This window comes from Radiomyces spectabilis (genome assembly GCF_025331425.1).
Source record: "Radiomyces spectabilis strain NRRL 2753 chromosome Unknown BYT42scaffold_8, whole genome shotgun sequence".
Taxonomy (NCBI): domain Eukaryota; kingdom Fungi; phylum Mucoromycota; class Mucoromycetes; order Mucorales; family Radiomycetaceae; genus Radiomyces; species Radiomyces spectabilis.
In genome coordinates, this window is record NW_026251933.1 from 185395 (window position 1) to 199161 (window position 13767).

Consider the following 13767-nt stretch of genomic DNA (forward strand, 5'->3'; position numbering starts at 1 on the left):
ATTGCCAAAAGTTATTTCTTAGTCCCAAGCCCCATTCCGGCCGGATGCTTTCAGAACAACAAAATGTTTTTTGTTCGTCCCATTGGGAAATCTTTTCACTTTCTGCTGCAATTTTTTTACAAGATAGAGACCCTCTCGGGCCAATTAAAATATATTAAAGGTTGCAAGCTATGTGCACAGAATGGAGGTATAAACAGTTGATATGATGCTTGGATTTAAATTTACAAGAAAAAAAAAAGGAGAATTGATTTTCTGGCTAAAGGGAGGCTTACATCCTGAAGAGGAAGACGTTAGATCAAAAACTTCTCTTCTCATCGCAACCATTCGTCCTGCAGAACCGCCTCAATGGTGGGGCGTTGTGTTAGATCCCGGCTGAGCATCGAAGAGATTAATTTCACAGGGCCTATTGATAATTATCACATATTAGGCTACAGCGACATAAAGCACAGAAAAATACCGAGCTGTTGAAATGACGACTTGCCTGCAAATGGGATTTTGGAGATATCCAGATCGTGTTCTAAAATTTCATCGACGGAATAAAAGGGTGTCTCGCGGAAAATCAAGGTGTATAACAGAATCCCTAAACTCCAAATATCTTGGGGTGGGCCTTCATAGGTTTGACCACGAAGCACCTCGGGAGAAGAATAATCCAGGGTTCCAACACAGGTATCAAAGCGACGGCCGGCTTTCATGTAAGCGGCGCTACCAAAATCAATCAAACGAACGACGCCCGCATCGTCGATAATTACATTCTCGTCTTTGATATCGCGATGGACAATACTGTGATCGTGCAAATGTTGAACCGCTTCCGCGACTTGCCGGAAAATAGATTTGATTTCCGACTCGGCCATGTGGGGCTTGAGTTCAATGTAATCGAATAAATCCATGCCATCTCCATGCAGCGGCATGACGATATAGTAATGATCCTCATCTTCAAAATAATCAGCTTGGAAGACAAAAGTGAGTGAGTTGGATGATCCTGAAGCATACTAATTTACAATGACGGACTTACTCATAAGAGTACAATAAGGATGAGGAATCTTTCGCAGAGTATGCAGGATGTGCACTTCCACCGGAACTGTGCCGAGCTTCCGGTCTCTTGTCCAACAATCAAGCAAAATGCGAGATTTGATCACGTATTTTATGACGACTTTTGTCTAGAAAAGAAAGAAATCAGCCCTGTTCATGTACTTTTTGAAACCGTCTGATTCAAATGTCTGTTATCTTACCTTTTCAGGATCGTCCTTGTGCACAGCGAGCTTGACCAAACCGTAAGCACCTTGGCCGAGATCGTCCAAAATGACATAGTCCTTGATATCGGTGGCCCGGGTCTGAGCAGAATAAGCGACGGCCGGTAGGGCTTGGTAAAGTTCCGACAATGATCTCTCTTTGACTGGAGTGGGGGGTGCAAAGGATGGCATCGTGGTCAAGGGAGGACGGGGAGGTTTTTTAATCGTCATGGGCGTGGTGGGGTGGGCAACCGAGGGGGTGGTTGACGGCAAAGATTGAGACTCTTGCAAAGATGGCAGTGGGGAAGCACCATCCACAGGTGGCAATACAGCTTGGGATCCGCTGGTACGTCCAAATCGCGCAAATGTCGCTTCTCGATCAAAGATAATCCACAGGGCGATCAGATCATCGGAGTCTTCCAAAAGCTTCAACTGAATCTGAACCTCGAAAGGAGTGCCGTCACGATGAATGGCGATCATAAAAGGTAGGTCTTTTTCAAAGGGTTCCTGGGATGACCCACGCGGGTTGTTGGCGGCGACGGACCTGAGATACTGAGAGTAAGGGGTATTATCTGTGTCGGCAATTATTTTTCGGCAAATAAGATTGTTCAGAATGCAGCCATGATGGAGCAAATCGTCTCGTCGAATGGCGTGAAGAAGAGCAGGAAACTGAGGCATTAAATCGGCCATTCTTTTGTTCGTGTGTAAAAGGTCCTTTTCCGAGAATCCAAACATGTATTTTCCAAAGACGGTGTTGCAGCCTTCAATTGTGCCATCTTGTCGTACGGTCATCAGACCGGCCAGGGTAGGAATAGAAGTAATGCGCACCGAAAAACGAGAAGATGCAGCTTCCGTTGAATCTGCAATGGCTTGCGCCTTGGCAATGACGGGAAAATGAGATCCAAGCTTGGTTTTGCTGCCAAAGAATTTTAACTGGTTCATCTTTCCCCAACGATCCAGACCATCGCCTGCAAGTGAGGGAATCAGCACATCCAGAGGTTGGCCTAGCAATTCCGCGGGCTCATATGCATACAACTCGCGCACGGCATCTTCAATTTCACAAATAGCACCCTGAATAATGAAATCATCATATAAGTAAGTAATAGAAAAAAGAATAACATTAACTGCGCAATAAACAATCAGATGGGATTTTTTCCCGTCCTATATATAATTTTTTTTGGAAGCGGGTATTTTCTTTGTGCTTACCTGCGCATTGACAGTGGCGTGAACAATACTCTGGAATACTTCTTCAAAAATCCAGATATAGACAGACGATCCACCACTTTTCTTTTCCTTTAACCAGAGAGAAGCTGCGGATTTTGATCCGTCCTGTTTAAGAATAGGAAGCTGCAAAAAAAAAAAAAAAAAAAAAAAAAAAAAAAAAAAAAAAAACTGTGAGAAAAAAAAATAACGACCAGGGCGATTGCTTTGATTATTTTTTTTTTTTTGCACATGACATTGTATATACTTACAACTTCGCCACACGCAAGCACCCTGCCGCCTGCATTATCATCTGGTAGATCGAGTGCTTCCCGTCGTCTGACGAGCCATTCGATAAAATGAGTACGATAACTGGGATCGATGAAATCGAGAATGGAACGATTGATGAGTTCTCGACTGCTCACGTAGGCGCCTCCGAGCACCGAAGCGGCGATACTGTTGGCAACACTGATGCGCCAATCGACGTGCGTGGTAATTACAGCATGATGCTGTGGCAAAAAGCGGGTAGGATGATGTAAACGTGGCTGAATAATGGGCATCAGCGATGATCGTCGATGGGAAAATGATCGTGCACGAGTCGGTGTTCGGTCGCCTGTGAAGGAACGATTGTAGCGTTGAACGTCTTTTGGTTTTGTCGTATAGGATCGATGGACTCGAGACGAGGAGGAACATCGTTCGGATGATGAGGAAATGGTCGATGATGTGTCGGATTGATCGGAAAGAATGGATGAACTGGAGGACAGCGTACGAGCCAGACGATCCATGACAGGCTCCCCTTCATCGGGAGTAACAGGTGTTTGCTGTCGGTGACGATGATTGGATTTAATGACGGAAGGATCACTCTTTTGTCGATGCATGTGTCGTTCTTTGCCTGCTTTATCAGCAAATTGCGATAGATAACCGTACGCGGCGCTCTTTGTTTTCACTCGATTATGAATGTCGTCAAGTTTAGGCGAATGATAGGTCGATGAATGATAGCGTATAGGCGATGATTCACCATCTTCTTTTCTCTTCATGAAAGCCGCGGACCGGCTGAGAATGCTCTGACGCATATCGACAAGATTGGTGGCATGAGAATTGATGGAGGAAGAGAACCGAAAACTGTGAAGCGATGTCTCTGCCAATGATATCTTTCGAAATCGCTGGTGCAAAGGTCCAGTTTCTGAATGTTTCCGAATACGGATCAATTCTTCCGCGGCGGGGGTCATTTCGTCAAAACCGATGGCTCTACAATCACAGAAATCGATCAGAATCCACACCCACCGACAAGTCAAGTCGCCGTTCCAAATCAATGCAAAGAATAAGACATAAGGGAACCAACATACCGAGAACTTGTCATATCAGAAATAGGTTTATCAAGTGATTCAGGAATGCAGATGTTGTCTATCATTTTGTCCATTAAGATGAGTTCAGGTCCGGCTGAATTCATGTCAACAGTTTGAAAGAAATGAACATACCAAGGGAACCAGCTTTCATCACTTGAACTTTACGAAAACAAATGCAAGAAGAAAAAGAAAAAAAAAGAACCGTATCCCTGAATCAAGTAGCTGAAATACCGATCTGGCAAGAACGAGTTGGGAGAAGAGGGAATAACTTGTGAATTCAACAAGAAGAAATAAAAAAAAAAAGAAAGGAGTTACTGGGCAAAAAGAAACGCGGCTTCTTGTCTGATTGAGACCTGAATTTTTTTTTTCTGATGTCGGAGCTTGGAAAACTCACTTTTATCTATTTTATTTTTGTTTTCTTCTTTTTTTTCTTTCTCGCTTGTCATTGGTGTTGCTTCAATAACCTGATATTGAGCCATTATGAAGGTATCCTATATATAAAAAGTGATCCTTGTCTGATATACTATAATACAAATATATCAAATACCCACACGCATTGTTCCATGGGAAATCACTGCTTCTGTAGTGTTTTTGTATAAGTGGTGTGAGAAAAAAAGGTTCAAACACTGATTATCATTGACATCAAAGGGACATTCAATTCGAATGAAAAGGTTTCTCGGAGTTTCAATTGGATGGTGTTACCTGCTCATCTCACGTGAGCACGTACGATTCGCATTCGAGCTGGGCGTCACCCGTGCGTTGAATTTTCTTATCGATACATCCACCCGCCCGCCCTCCCCACACAACGCGATGCCTCGTTTTGACTACACCCAAGCCCTTGCGCAACTACAGGAGTATCGTATCTCGAATGAACGTCAACCCGAAAAAGTGGCATCCATAGGGGCTGAGCTGTTTCGAGGACAGTACCTTGCAAAGCTGGGAGATCAAGGTAAGCAAAGCCCAAAGTCGTCGTCGTGTTTTGCATGGGAATAGAATTGTAATCATACCCTTTTGTTTAGTTTGGCCTATCCTTGAGCAGATTACAATAGCCGCTTTGGATGTGGGCGACTTTACTCTAGCTAATGTAAGATATTTGCGCACGTTATATATTCGCTGTAGCGTGATGTGGAATTTAACGGGAACCTCTGTTACATCAGCATTGCATTGATCAGTTAAAGTCACGGTTCTCGGAAAAGTCGTTGCGATTTCGACGATTATTAGGCATGCGCTTTGAAGCTCAAGGAAAATTGGACGAAGCGCAGGCCATTTACGATTCCATCCTGGAAGAGGATGACACCAACATGGTGCGTAGAAAGGAGTTATGGAATGATCGTTTTCGTTTGTTTTTTATGCGAAACATTACTCACCTTGTCATCCTTCAGCTTGCTTCCAAACGCCAAATCGCGCTGTTGAAAGCTCGCAATAAACCCTTAGAAGCCATTGATACCTTGACGAAATATTTGGATACGTATTACGACGACCACGAGGCATGGTTCGAACTTTGCACGCTGTACTTGTCGAACCATTGCTACGAACAAGCCGCTTTCTGCTGCGAAGAACTCATCATGTTACAGCCCGGAAACCATATCTGTCATCTCAAATACGCTGAAATTCTCTATACCTTGAACCATCTCCCGCTTGCCCTCAAACACTATTGCCGTGTGCTGGAATTATGTGCGGATCACGTTCGTGCCCTGTATGGATTACAACTGGTACGTGTTTTCACATAAGGAGACTTTGGAGAAGGCGTTACAATTTAGAATGGCGTGGTATCATGTTGGAGTTTTGCTATAAGTTATTGACACGCTCGTAGTGTGCATCCAAACTGCTGGACTCAAAAGACGTGGACCATGCCGCTGATCTGCATGCGCTAGCCACCGAGCGATTATTGAAGGTCTATGAAAAACAAAACGAAACATCCCGCAAACTCGTCCAGCAATATGTTGCAAGCGCTTAACCATAGAACATATCGTACTGTTTTCTTTTTAATATACAAATGATGGTAAAAATTGGTTCCAGAGGTTGAGTGTCTATGTTGATTTCTATTTGGACTCGTCAAGTGTAAAGATGGTCATATTTTGATCTAAAGGCTGGTCGTTTGAAGAAAAGATGGGTTCCAAAAGCATGGCAAGCATGGCCTCTTTGGATCCTAGTTTACAAATAATCACATCTTTTGGTACATCACATTGCTTGGATGTCAATACGATACGTTTCGCCCACATCACTTTGCCATGAATCCCTCCAGTGACATCGGCCACTGTGCCATCGACAGCGACCACCAGCTGATCTTCACACGCGTCTGTGGGACTTACCCTGATATGGCGAATCAGCTTTGCTTCTTTGCATAGTTTAGGATCTGTGTCGTATATGCCTTGCACATCCGTAATGAAAATACATCGTATCACGTTGGGGAGCAGGACGCCCAGTTGTTGCATAATGACATCGCCCGACAGAATGGTACAACCCAAGACACGATCAAAGACAGCATCTCCATGGAGCAATGGCACGAATCCAGCTTGCAAATAGCGATGCACTCTGTCACTCATTGTCTTGAAAGTATCAGTAGGCGTGTCGTTGCCATTCTCGGTTTCGATATAGTCAAAAGGCGAAAGACCCACCACAGGTACACCCAACGCATGGAGTCGTTTGAGAAGCGTGAGATGCAAATCCATTAAGGTTTGACGGATATGGCTAAACCCGATTATTTTCTCACTCGAGGGTGGTGATACCCATCCTTCTTTGAGCTTATATTGTTTAGCTTGGGGATGACCAAAACTGCCTGCGCCATGGATGAGAACGAGGTGATGTTGTCCTGACAGCTTGGTATAGGCAGTATGGACTTGAGTTAGAAGAATGTCAAGTGCAGGATTCAGTTGACAAACGCCTCTTTTTTCAGTAATGGCCGCTCCGCCCAACTTTACAAGGACAATAGCCATCAAGGGATTCAAGGATCAGAAATGAGGAGGAAAATAGGGGGCCAAAAAAAAAAAGCTGGATAGCAATGGTCGATCAGGCACTGGAGAAAGAGGCACAGTGAGAAGGGAAAAAAAAAGGAAAGAAAAAGACGCGAACTTCGGTGATTGAACAAAACAAGGAAAAGGAACACAAGGGCCGAATGCTTTGTGCCACCATATGTCAAGGTGTTTTTTTTGTTCATTTTTTTCTGCGTGCAGGCTGTTTTATCTGCATTTACGATTGATCGACAAGTGGTATTTTTCCGCTCTCTTTTTTATCCTTCTCATTTCTGCATTCATTATTCAATCACTTTTTTGGGCTTTCTAGCTAGTTTTTGTTGCCTTCCCTTTCTTCTTTTGCTGTCGCTGCGATTAGAATATGCACAAAAGTAATCATGACTTTATATTATTCTCACGCAAGGTGTCCGAAGCAGCTTCCATTCGCCGGCCTGTTGACGTTCAGCTAGGCTTAGCCAGTGGCAAATTTGATCCATTTTCCAACCTTCGACCTCGAACACGGCAGGCACCACCCAGACCCATTGATAAATCCTATCCTTTGGCACGTTTAGTGACGGATGTTTTGAAGCACATGGATTCCTGTCCCAATCGCATTGCTTACTCTGTCGAGTTGGATACATTGCGCCCTAAACTTGAAGCATATATTTATAATGGCGGAGCATGAACCATTACTTAGAGTGTCCGTGCTGCCTATCCACCCAATACACCATAGCCTATTTCCTTTACTCATATAATGTATATTTAAATCATCCTTTTACAACTCTTGTAGAAAAATAAAATCTCAAACAGAAAGAAAAAGTAGTTAATAAAACCAGTGCAACCGATTCCGACATTTTTTAATTTAAATCAACGTGTTCAGTGAAGAAGGCTTGGACGCAAGAGTTAAGCCCACTTTGCATACCCTCTTTCCCTTTATACAAACAAACTTAAGGGGCCTTTTGATGCGAACTATATGTAAGTAAAGGCACAACCAATGATGAGATTGCCTGACCTAAGCATCACCCAAACAAAAGTTACTTTAATGTGTATTCGAACAAAAATAATTTATTCAACAAATAAGGTAAGGTCGATTTTTATGAACTGTGTCAGGGAAAAAAAAAAAAAAAAAAAAAAGACTCCAAGCATTAGTGTTTTTGCACAACACCACAGTTGGTAAAAATTGCCAATGATGACAGTTTCTGATGATGGAAATGGAAGCCAGCTTCCTGCATACGTCGTGGCAATGTATTTATCTTTTTTATCTCTTCTCCTGCAGCAGGTCATAGCCAACTCTGATGCAGCCATGTAGATCTCTTTGATTTTTTCTTTTTGTTTTATTTTCATCTTTTCATGTTTCCCATGAACCATCCAAAACTTTCTGCATGATGGAAATAAAAATAATTTTCTTTTTTTTTTTTTTTCTCTCTCACGAAATGGTCTTTCTACAAGATGACTATGCATCTCTCCTTGTCTAGTCCAGTGAACACCCAAAATCCTCCGTCATCGATTATTATTTAGTGGCCAAAGCAATAGTATATGGTCCGCGCGCGCTTTTATAGATGCTACCATCGCTTTCACCATATGCGTATATTCCTCTTTACCACAAACGCATTCTTTTTCGCTCAGCCATGATCTTTAGTGCAACATGCGGCAAATGCAGCTTTGCACTGGGATTATTGTATAGTTTATTACATCACAACAATAAGTGATTCATAACTACACGCTCATAACATATTATTTACATTGGGCGTTGGGAGATTTTGAGTGAGAGGGGTTGGCGCATTTAGCTAGTGCTAACTGATCGAGGAGCATCGGCACTCAGCACTGTTACTGGACCGGGGTTATCGTTGATCAAGTCCATGGTTTGACGGGCAAAGGATGGTACCGGTTTGTACCATTCTCTTTCTAGGTCAGCGACAATATCGCCTGCTTTCACACCACTCCGCACGATCACTCGACACAGTGTCTGGATAGCTTGATCTCGACTGTCAACCCTTGGTCGGACTTCCACCTTGACACGCTCGTTCTCATAATCAGTGACCACAAATGACTTCAAGTATTGCACCGTGGATTGTTCCGGGTCCTTGTAGTACATCAGATCAATCACCAACTCTGCGTCTGTCTTGAACGTTTCGGGTTGACCTCCCGTAAACATTGTATTTTCAAATTCAATGTTTGTATGTTGGCGGAACCATTCTAGAATTTCTGGTCGAGTTCCGTAAAACACCCATCGGTTTGTGTTGTTGATACCGGAAAGGGTGATTTTTTCCTTCAAGAGAGGTGGAACAACGAGATGGCCAAGCTGATCACCTGCATTTTCATCTAATAGGAAATGATAAGTATATACTTGTCGATTGTTTGTCTTGCAACAGAATCCCCACAGCTTACCAAGTTCGTAACCGTATTTTAGACTCATTAGATAAATTCTAAGGTAAAGAAAAAGTATTAGGTGAAAAAGCACGCCGAAAAAATTGAGTCGTCCTATTTATGCAGCATTGGTACTCGAAACTGAAACCTCTGAAACTATCTGACTGACTGGATAAAAAAAAATATTAGCTCAAGAATTTTCGCCGAGGTATTGAAATAGTATTGCCGTTATTAATTGCAAAGGCTTTCATTATAGTCTATTGAGTAATTGAGACTAAGTGAATTTATCATTTTGGTGTGTCAAAAAAGTGGAACAAGGAAGATGGACCAGTTGGAGCATAGAGAAATGTTCACCGGCTGGTTATAATTTTGATAGGGCTTGTTTTCACGGAACGGGAAATTCAAAAAAAAAACCAAAACTTGCATGACTTTTTTTTTATTTCGTTTCAAAGCGGGCAAAGTCTCCAGATTTTTTTCTTGTTCCAATTTCCCATTAAAATAACAATGTGACGCTTCGCTCAAGATAAATCAAATGTTAACTATTCCTTCCATAGAAAAAAGCGATGATCCTGATCCCTCAGTTTGCCGTTCAATACGGAGCACGCTTCTTGATGCGATCGTATCCTAGTTTTATTGTGTTCTTGACGTGTGTGGTGTATCCTATTTCAGAGTTATCAGCGTCAATTCTTACAGAGCATTGAATTCCAAAGTTTTTTGGAATACTGTCTTGTGCTTTTTCATGTGAATCCCCGATGTTTCAAGGTTTTCAATCTGCATAATTTTCACGGTTACATCGAATACTTGAGGTTGTTAAGCGAGGAGCAAGTAGTTGATGAAGTGGACTAGCAATTGCTCTACGAAACATGATGGCGAATCTGGGATACTATACCGACTTGCAGAGCGGAGTCTTCATTGGCATGTATTCTTCGATATTATTATTCATGCTTTCTTTATGAACTATGGAAATGCTGTGGTTTTCTAAACTGCCCTTTTGCTTTTCTCTAAATTTTTTTCTCCAAATATTTTTCTATGGCGTAAAGACCGGGAAATGCCGCATATCCTCTGAAGGAACCACTACATATTATTAAAACTATCACCGCTGGTATGATTCGTCGTGATGCTGAAGCTAATAACGATCCATGGTTTTGTTTCATAATTAATTGAGAATTTGGCCCTCCTATAGAATACGTGGGTGAATGGGCTATTATCACGTGAAGCAAAACGAGCGGTCTCTGACTGCCACCTCCAGGACGTGACGACGCCAAGATCTTGGATTCATATGAAAATAAAGAGCACATATTTGAAAATTGGTTTGACTGGTTTATTTTTGGGTACGGTTCGTTCCATTGGAACAAACTCTCATGTCTACCCCATTTTGTTCGTATTTCCTGTGAATGTGACTTCAATATCTCTTAGTGGAATAATACTGTAATGAGCTACTCTTCCATTGGCTGTACGTGTTACATTGATGGTGTTACAAAGCGATCTGGAATCTTTTTTCGTTTTCGCATTCATTTATTTCTCATTAACAAGGTATTCAATGAGAGAGAGCGATAGATGCGCTGTGAAGGGGACGCATTGACATGGAAGAAACTAAAAAAAAAAGAGGCCACTTTACAAAAAGTAGCCAGTTAGTAATAGTAGCATGGAGTGTCGTACTGGATGAGATGGTGAATCCAATAAGATTTTCTGATTTAAGGCAACCTATTCTCATTTTCTGTTACGCTATTTGCGTGAGCTGCATTTTTCCCCTTTCTCGGTCTTTCCTTCTGATTTCTCAGAGTCTCGCCAACCCACCACTATGCGTCTTCGAGCGTTTTGGCTGATCTTGCTTCGAGTCAGTCTCTTTATTTTTAGCTTGGCCGCTTTAGCCTGCCATATTGGTAAGGAAGATCATTCCACCATGTCGACAATCAAACCCACTCATTCTTCTGTTGGTGGTCATTATCTCGATAGCTCAGATCTTGTTCCTGGTCAAATACTCGCAAGATGACCAACATCGTGCCGGTCCTTGGTGGCCACACTACGTGCCTGTAAGTAAAACATGAAAATAAGCATTTCATTCGCTTGATCTGCTTCTATAAAAGGGATCATTCATCCCAACTTTAAAAAAAAATCATCAGTACATCCTGTACTTTGTAGGACCGGGTTTTTCCATTATATGCTCAATTGCGCTCATATTCGTCAGTATCTCCACCATCAAAAATATTCGAGGCGATCGCATCTTGAGCGTCATTAATTTAATTTTGATGATTGCCGTCGTTGTGTATAACACGTTGCAAGCCGGCGTTGTTCCATGGACCGACGGCAAGGAGAAAGATCCCGGAAGAGGCCCTTACAGAGGTTATGCCGATTACTGCTCCTTCTATGGATCGGGTACCGACTCATTCTATCGTTGCTGTAAGTACAGTAGTCTTCACTACTTATGATCAGCCTCATCCGACCCTTTTTTTTCTCACATTTGCTTAGGGTTATCTAATGGATTATGGCTTGCCTCCATCGTAACGGCCTTCCTGTGGCTTTTGCTCGCTATTTACACATTCGTGCAATCTAGCTCAGATATATATGAAAGTGATTACGATGGATACGACTACAAACTCGATGTTCCCATGGCAGTGACATCCTCGCCCGTGCCTCCCAAAGCAGAGATCTATCGTCCAGAATCACCGGTTGCCATGGCAAATTATCCATCTTCCAAAGCCCATGAACCTGACTACGATTACTATGCCAATTACGCTGCCAAAGATAACTATTACGAAAAGAATCAATATCCGATGCAGCCAGTCTATACCGGAGGTTACGATTCCCCCACGGCGCCTTCAACCCCGTCTTACTACTATAATAATGGTAATTCGCCTTACTATTATGGCGGCCACAACCGAGAAGAAGCAAACTATATGTTACCCGAAAGTACATCGAGTCATCCTTCCCCGTTGGCCCAACCGCCTGTAGCCAATGGCTATTCCACGGCCACCGCACAGCCACCTCACTCATATGACCACTAGTGGAGAAAATGCAAAGACTGGTAGAGTCCTTTTTTTTTTGTAGAATGAAACAATATGTAAAATCATATCCGACGCTCGTTTTTCCCACAATCGATAACTTGACAAGTTTAGTTTTTGCTGCTTTTTCTCTTTTTCTATTGATCTTGGATTTCTATATAGTATGTCATGATGTCGTACACGCTTCAGACGGGCAAGGAGGAGGAGGATGAAAATCGGTCAAAGAACTATGGATATGGACGCTGAGTTGACTGCTGGCCATTTTCAATTGATAAATGAAAAGCTTACATTGTTCAATGCCGGGCGGTTGAGGATAGATCCAATGACGGGCAGACGCCGTAAAAATGAAAATATAAGCGGGAAAAAGTCTCTGTAAAAAGAAAAGTGAGCTTCAAACCATCCATCACCCGTTTTCCAAAAATGATAAACCCAGTGTCAATGAAAAATAGCTGGAACACTTTACCCAAATAGATTGAGAATACCAAAGACTTCAATAATAATGCCAAACAGCGGCCATTTGATAAAGACGAGTAGGATCCCACCCAGAAAGCATATGGTGCCACGTATCTTGTTTCGTTGTGCGAAAAACGCGACCGTCTTTTGGATACCGATAGTTAATGTGATACCTGAAAGAAACAATATCTAGAAAGTCTAATTCAGTTGGAGAGCTATCCACAGAAAGCAGCAACAAGTTTATACTTACATTACCCATCGCCAGTAACCCCGCGTCGAAGAAGGTCAAAACGCCCATGAACATGAAAAGCACGCCAAGGGCAGTTAAGCCCACACCAATTTCTGCAACAAAAAAAAAGATGAGTATATGGTCAGGCACCTCATCCCTATGGCATCACTTACTTTGCCCATCTGACAACCACATGCCTGCCACTGCTGGGAAAAGGGAAAAAAAAAAGACCACAATGGATTGATCCGCACAGTGAGCAAATTTTTTTATCACGTGAAGTTATCCTCCTCAAAATGTGCCCAAAAATTCTGCATTGTCGGACATGATGCAAACAGATCACATTGACCAAAGCTTAAATTTGCCACTGGATCCAACCATCATCTGAAAAAAAAAAAAAAGAGAAGCCCTGCAGAACAGACTTCATTGCTTATTATGGTGGAACCCTGCGAGCTTAATCTCCGCAACCCAATCCCATCCGACATCGTATAACCTCACGTTGAAAGGAAGTCTGCCTGCAACGTGGCAGGTTTTTTCAAAGAATAGATGCTGTATAACCCAAATTACGAAAATATGAGCCGGCGTCTTGTCCTGACCCATTACCAAGCAGCCCCTAACCAAGAAAAACCGAAGCAAAAGACAGTTGCAAATCAACATATGCTCAAACAGCGAAGTTTATTACATGAGATTAAAGATTCTTGTAAACACAGGAAGCACTTCGTTGATAGCTGGTCAGAAAAGGACCCGCCTGTTTATCATCTGATGATACGATATAACTATAGATTTACAGAGGGCATAATGTGAAAAGGGAAATACCTGAAGATTACGGCCGTGATCTTTTATCCATCTCTCGATTTGAATCAAGCCAAAGAATGGTCACAATAAGCTAATATTGCTCCATTCATTCATTACTTACATTCTAAAAAATAAAATAAAAATAAAAACACGTACATTCTCCATTAATGTTATGCTGATGGCAAACCATTGGACATG

At 42.3% G+C, this 13767-nt stretch overlaps 6 protein-coding genes across 6 annotated transcripts; 2 read left to right on the plus strand and 4 right to left on the minus strand.

Annotated features, from left to right (window-relative positions):
- Window positions 1-138: 138 nt before the first annotated feature.
- BYT42DRAFT_572947 (uncharacterized protein) lies at window positions 139-4057 on the minus strand. Its single transcript, XM_051568668.1, has 8 exons — window positions 3908-4057; window positions 3776-3833; window positions 2702-3677; window positions 2436-2576; window positions 1230-2300; window positions 1013-1157; window positions 482-946; window positions 139-403 (listed from the first exon to the last, which is right to left on the minus strand). Exons 1-8 carry the CDS (start codon window positions 3924-3926, stop codon window positions 312-314), a joined length of 2967 nt encoding a protein of 988 aa, XP_051422095.1. The 5' UTR covers window positions 3927-4057; the 3' UTR covers window positions 139-311.
- Window positions 4058-4526: 469 nt separating this feature from the next.
- On the plus strand, window positions 4527-5776 carry BYT42DRAFT_572949 (uncharacterized protein). Its single transcript, XM_051568669.1, has 5 exons — window positions 4527-4724; window positions 4795-4859; window positions 4933-5079; window positions 5158-5487; window positions 5589-5776. The coding sequence occupies exons 1-5, from the start codon at window positions 4586-4588 to the stop codon at window positions 5730-5732; spliced, it is 825 nt and encodes a 274-aa protein (XP_051422096.1). The 5' UTR covers window positions 4527-4585; the 3' UTR covers window positions 5733-5776.
- On the minus strand, window positions 5777-6879 carry BYT42DRAFT_572951 (Aspartate/glutamate/uridylate kinase). Its single transcript, XM_051568670.1, has one exon. The coding sequence runs from the start codon at window positions 6709-6711 to the stop codon at window positions 5818-5820; it is 894 nt and encodes a 297-aa protein (XP_051422097.1). The 5' UTR covers window positions 6712-6879; the 3' UTR covers window positions 5777-5817.
- A 1630-nt stretch (window positions 6880-8509) lies between these two features.
- BYT42DRAFT_614760 (uncharacterized protein) lies at window positions 8510-9142 on the minus strand (the record flags this gene model as incomplete). Its single annotated transcript, XM_051571889.1, has 2 exons — window positions 8510-9048; window positions 9115-9142. 2 exons carry the CDS (start codon window positions 9140-9142, stop codon window positions 8510-8512), a joined length of 567 nt encoding a protein of 188 aa, XP_051422098.1.
- Window positions 9143-10638: 1496 nt separating this feature from the next.
- BYT42DRAFT_572957 (uncharacterized protein) lies at window positions 10639-12165 on the plus strand. The gene is made up of 4 exons (XM_051568671.1): window positions 10639-10976; window positions 11050-11126; window positions 11217-11493; window positions 11563-12165. The coding sequence occupies exons 1-4, from the start codon at window positions 10895-10897 to the stop codon at window positions 12096-12098; spliced, it is 972 nt and encodes a 323-aa protein (XP_051422099.1). The 5' UTR covers window positions 10639-10894; the 3' UTR covers window positions 12099-12165.
- BYT42DRAFT_572959 (Got1-domain-containing protein) lies at window positions 12166-13080 on the minus strand. The gene is made up of 5 exons (XM_051568672.1): window positions 12951-13080; window positions 12799-12890; window positions 12559-12737; window positions 12384-12465; window positions 12166-12322 (listed from the first exon to the last, which is right to left on the minus strand). Exons 1-5 carry the CDS (start codon window positions 12970-12972, stop codon window positions 12281-12283), a joined length of 417 nt encoding a protein of 138 aa, XP_051422100.1. The 5' UTR covers window positions 12973-13080; the 3' UTR covers window positions 12166-12280.
- Between the last annotated feature and the right edge of the window lie 687 nt (window positions 13081-13767).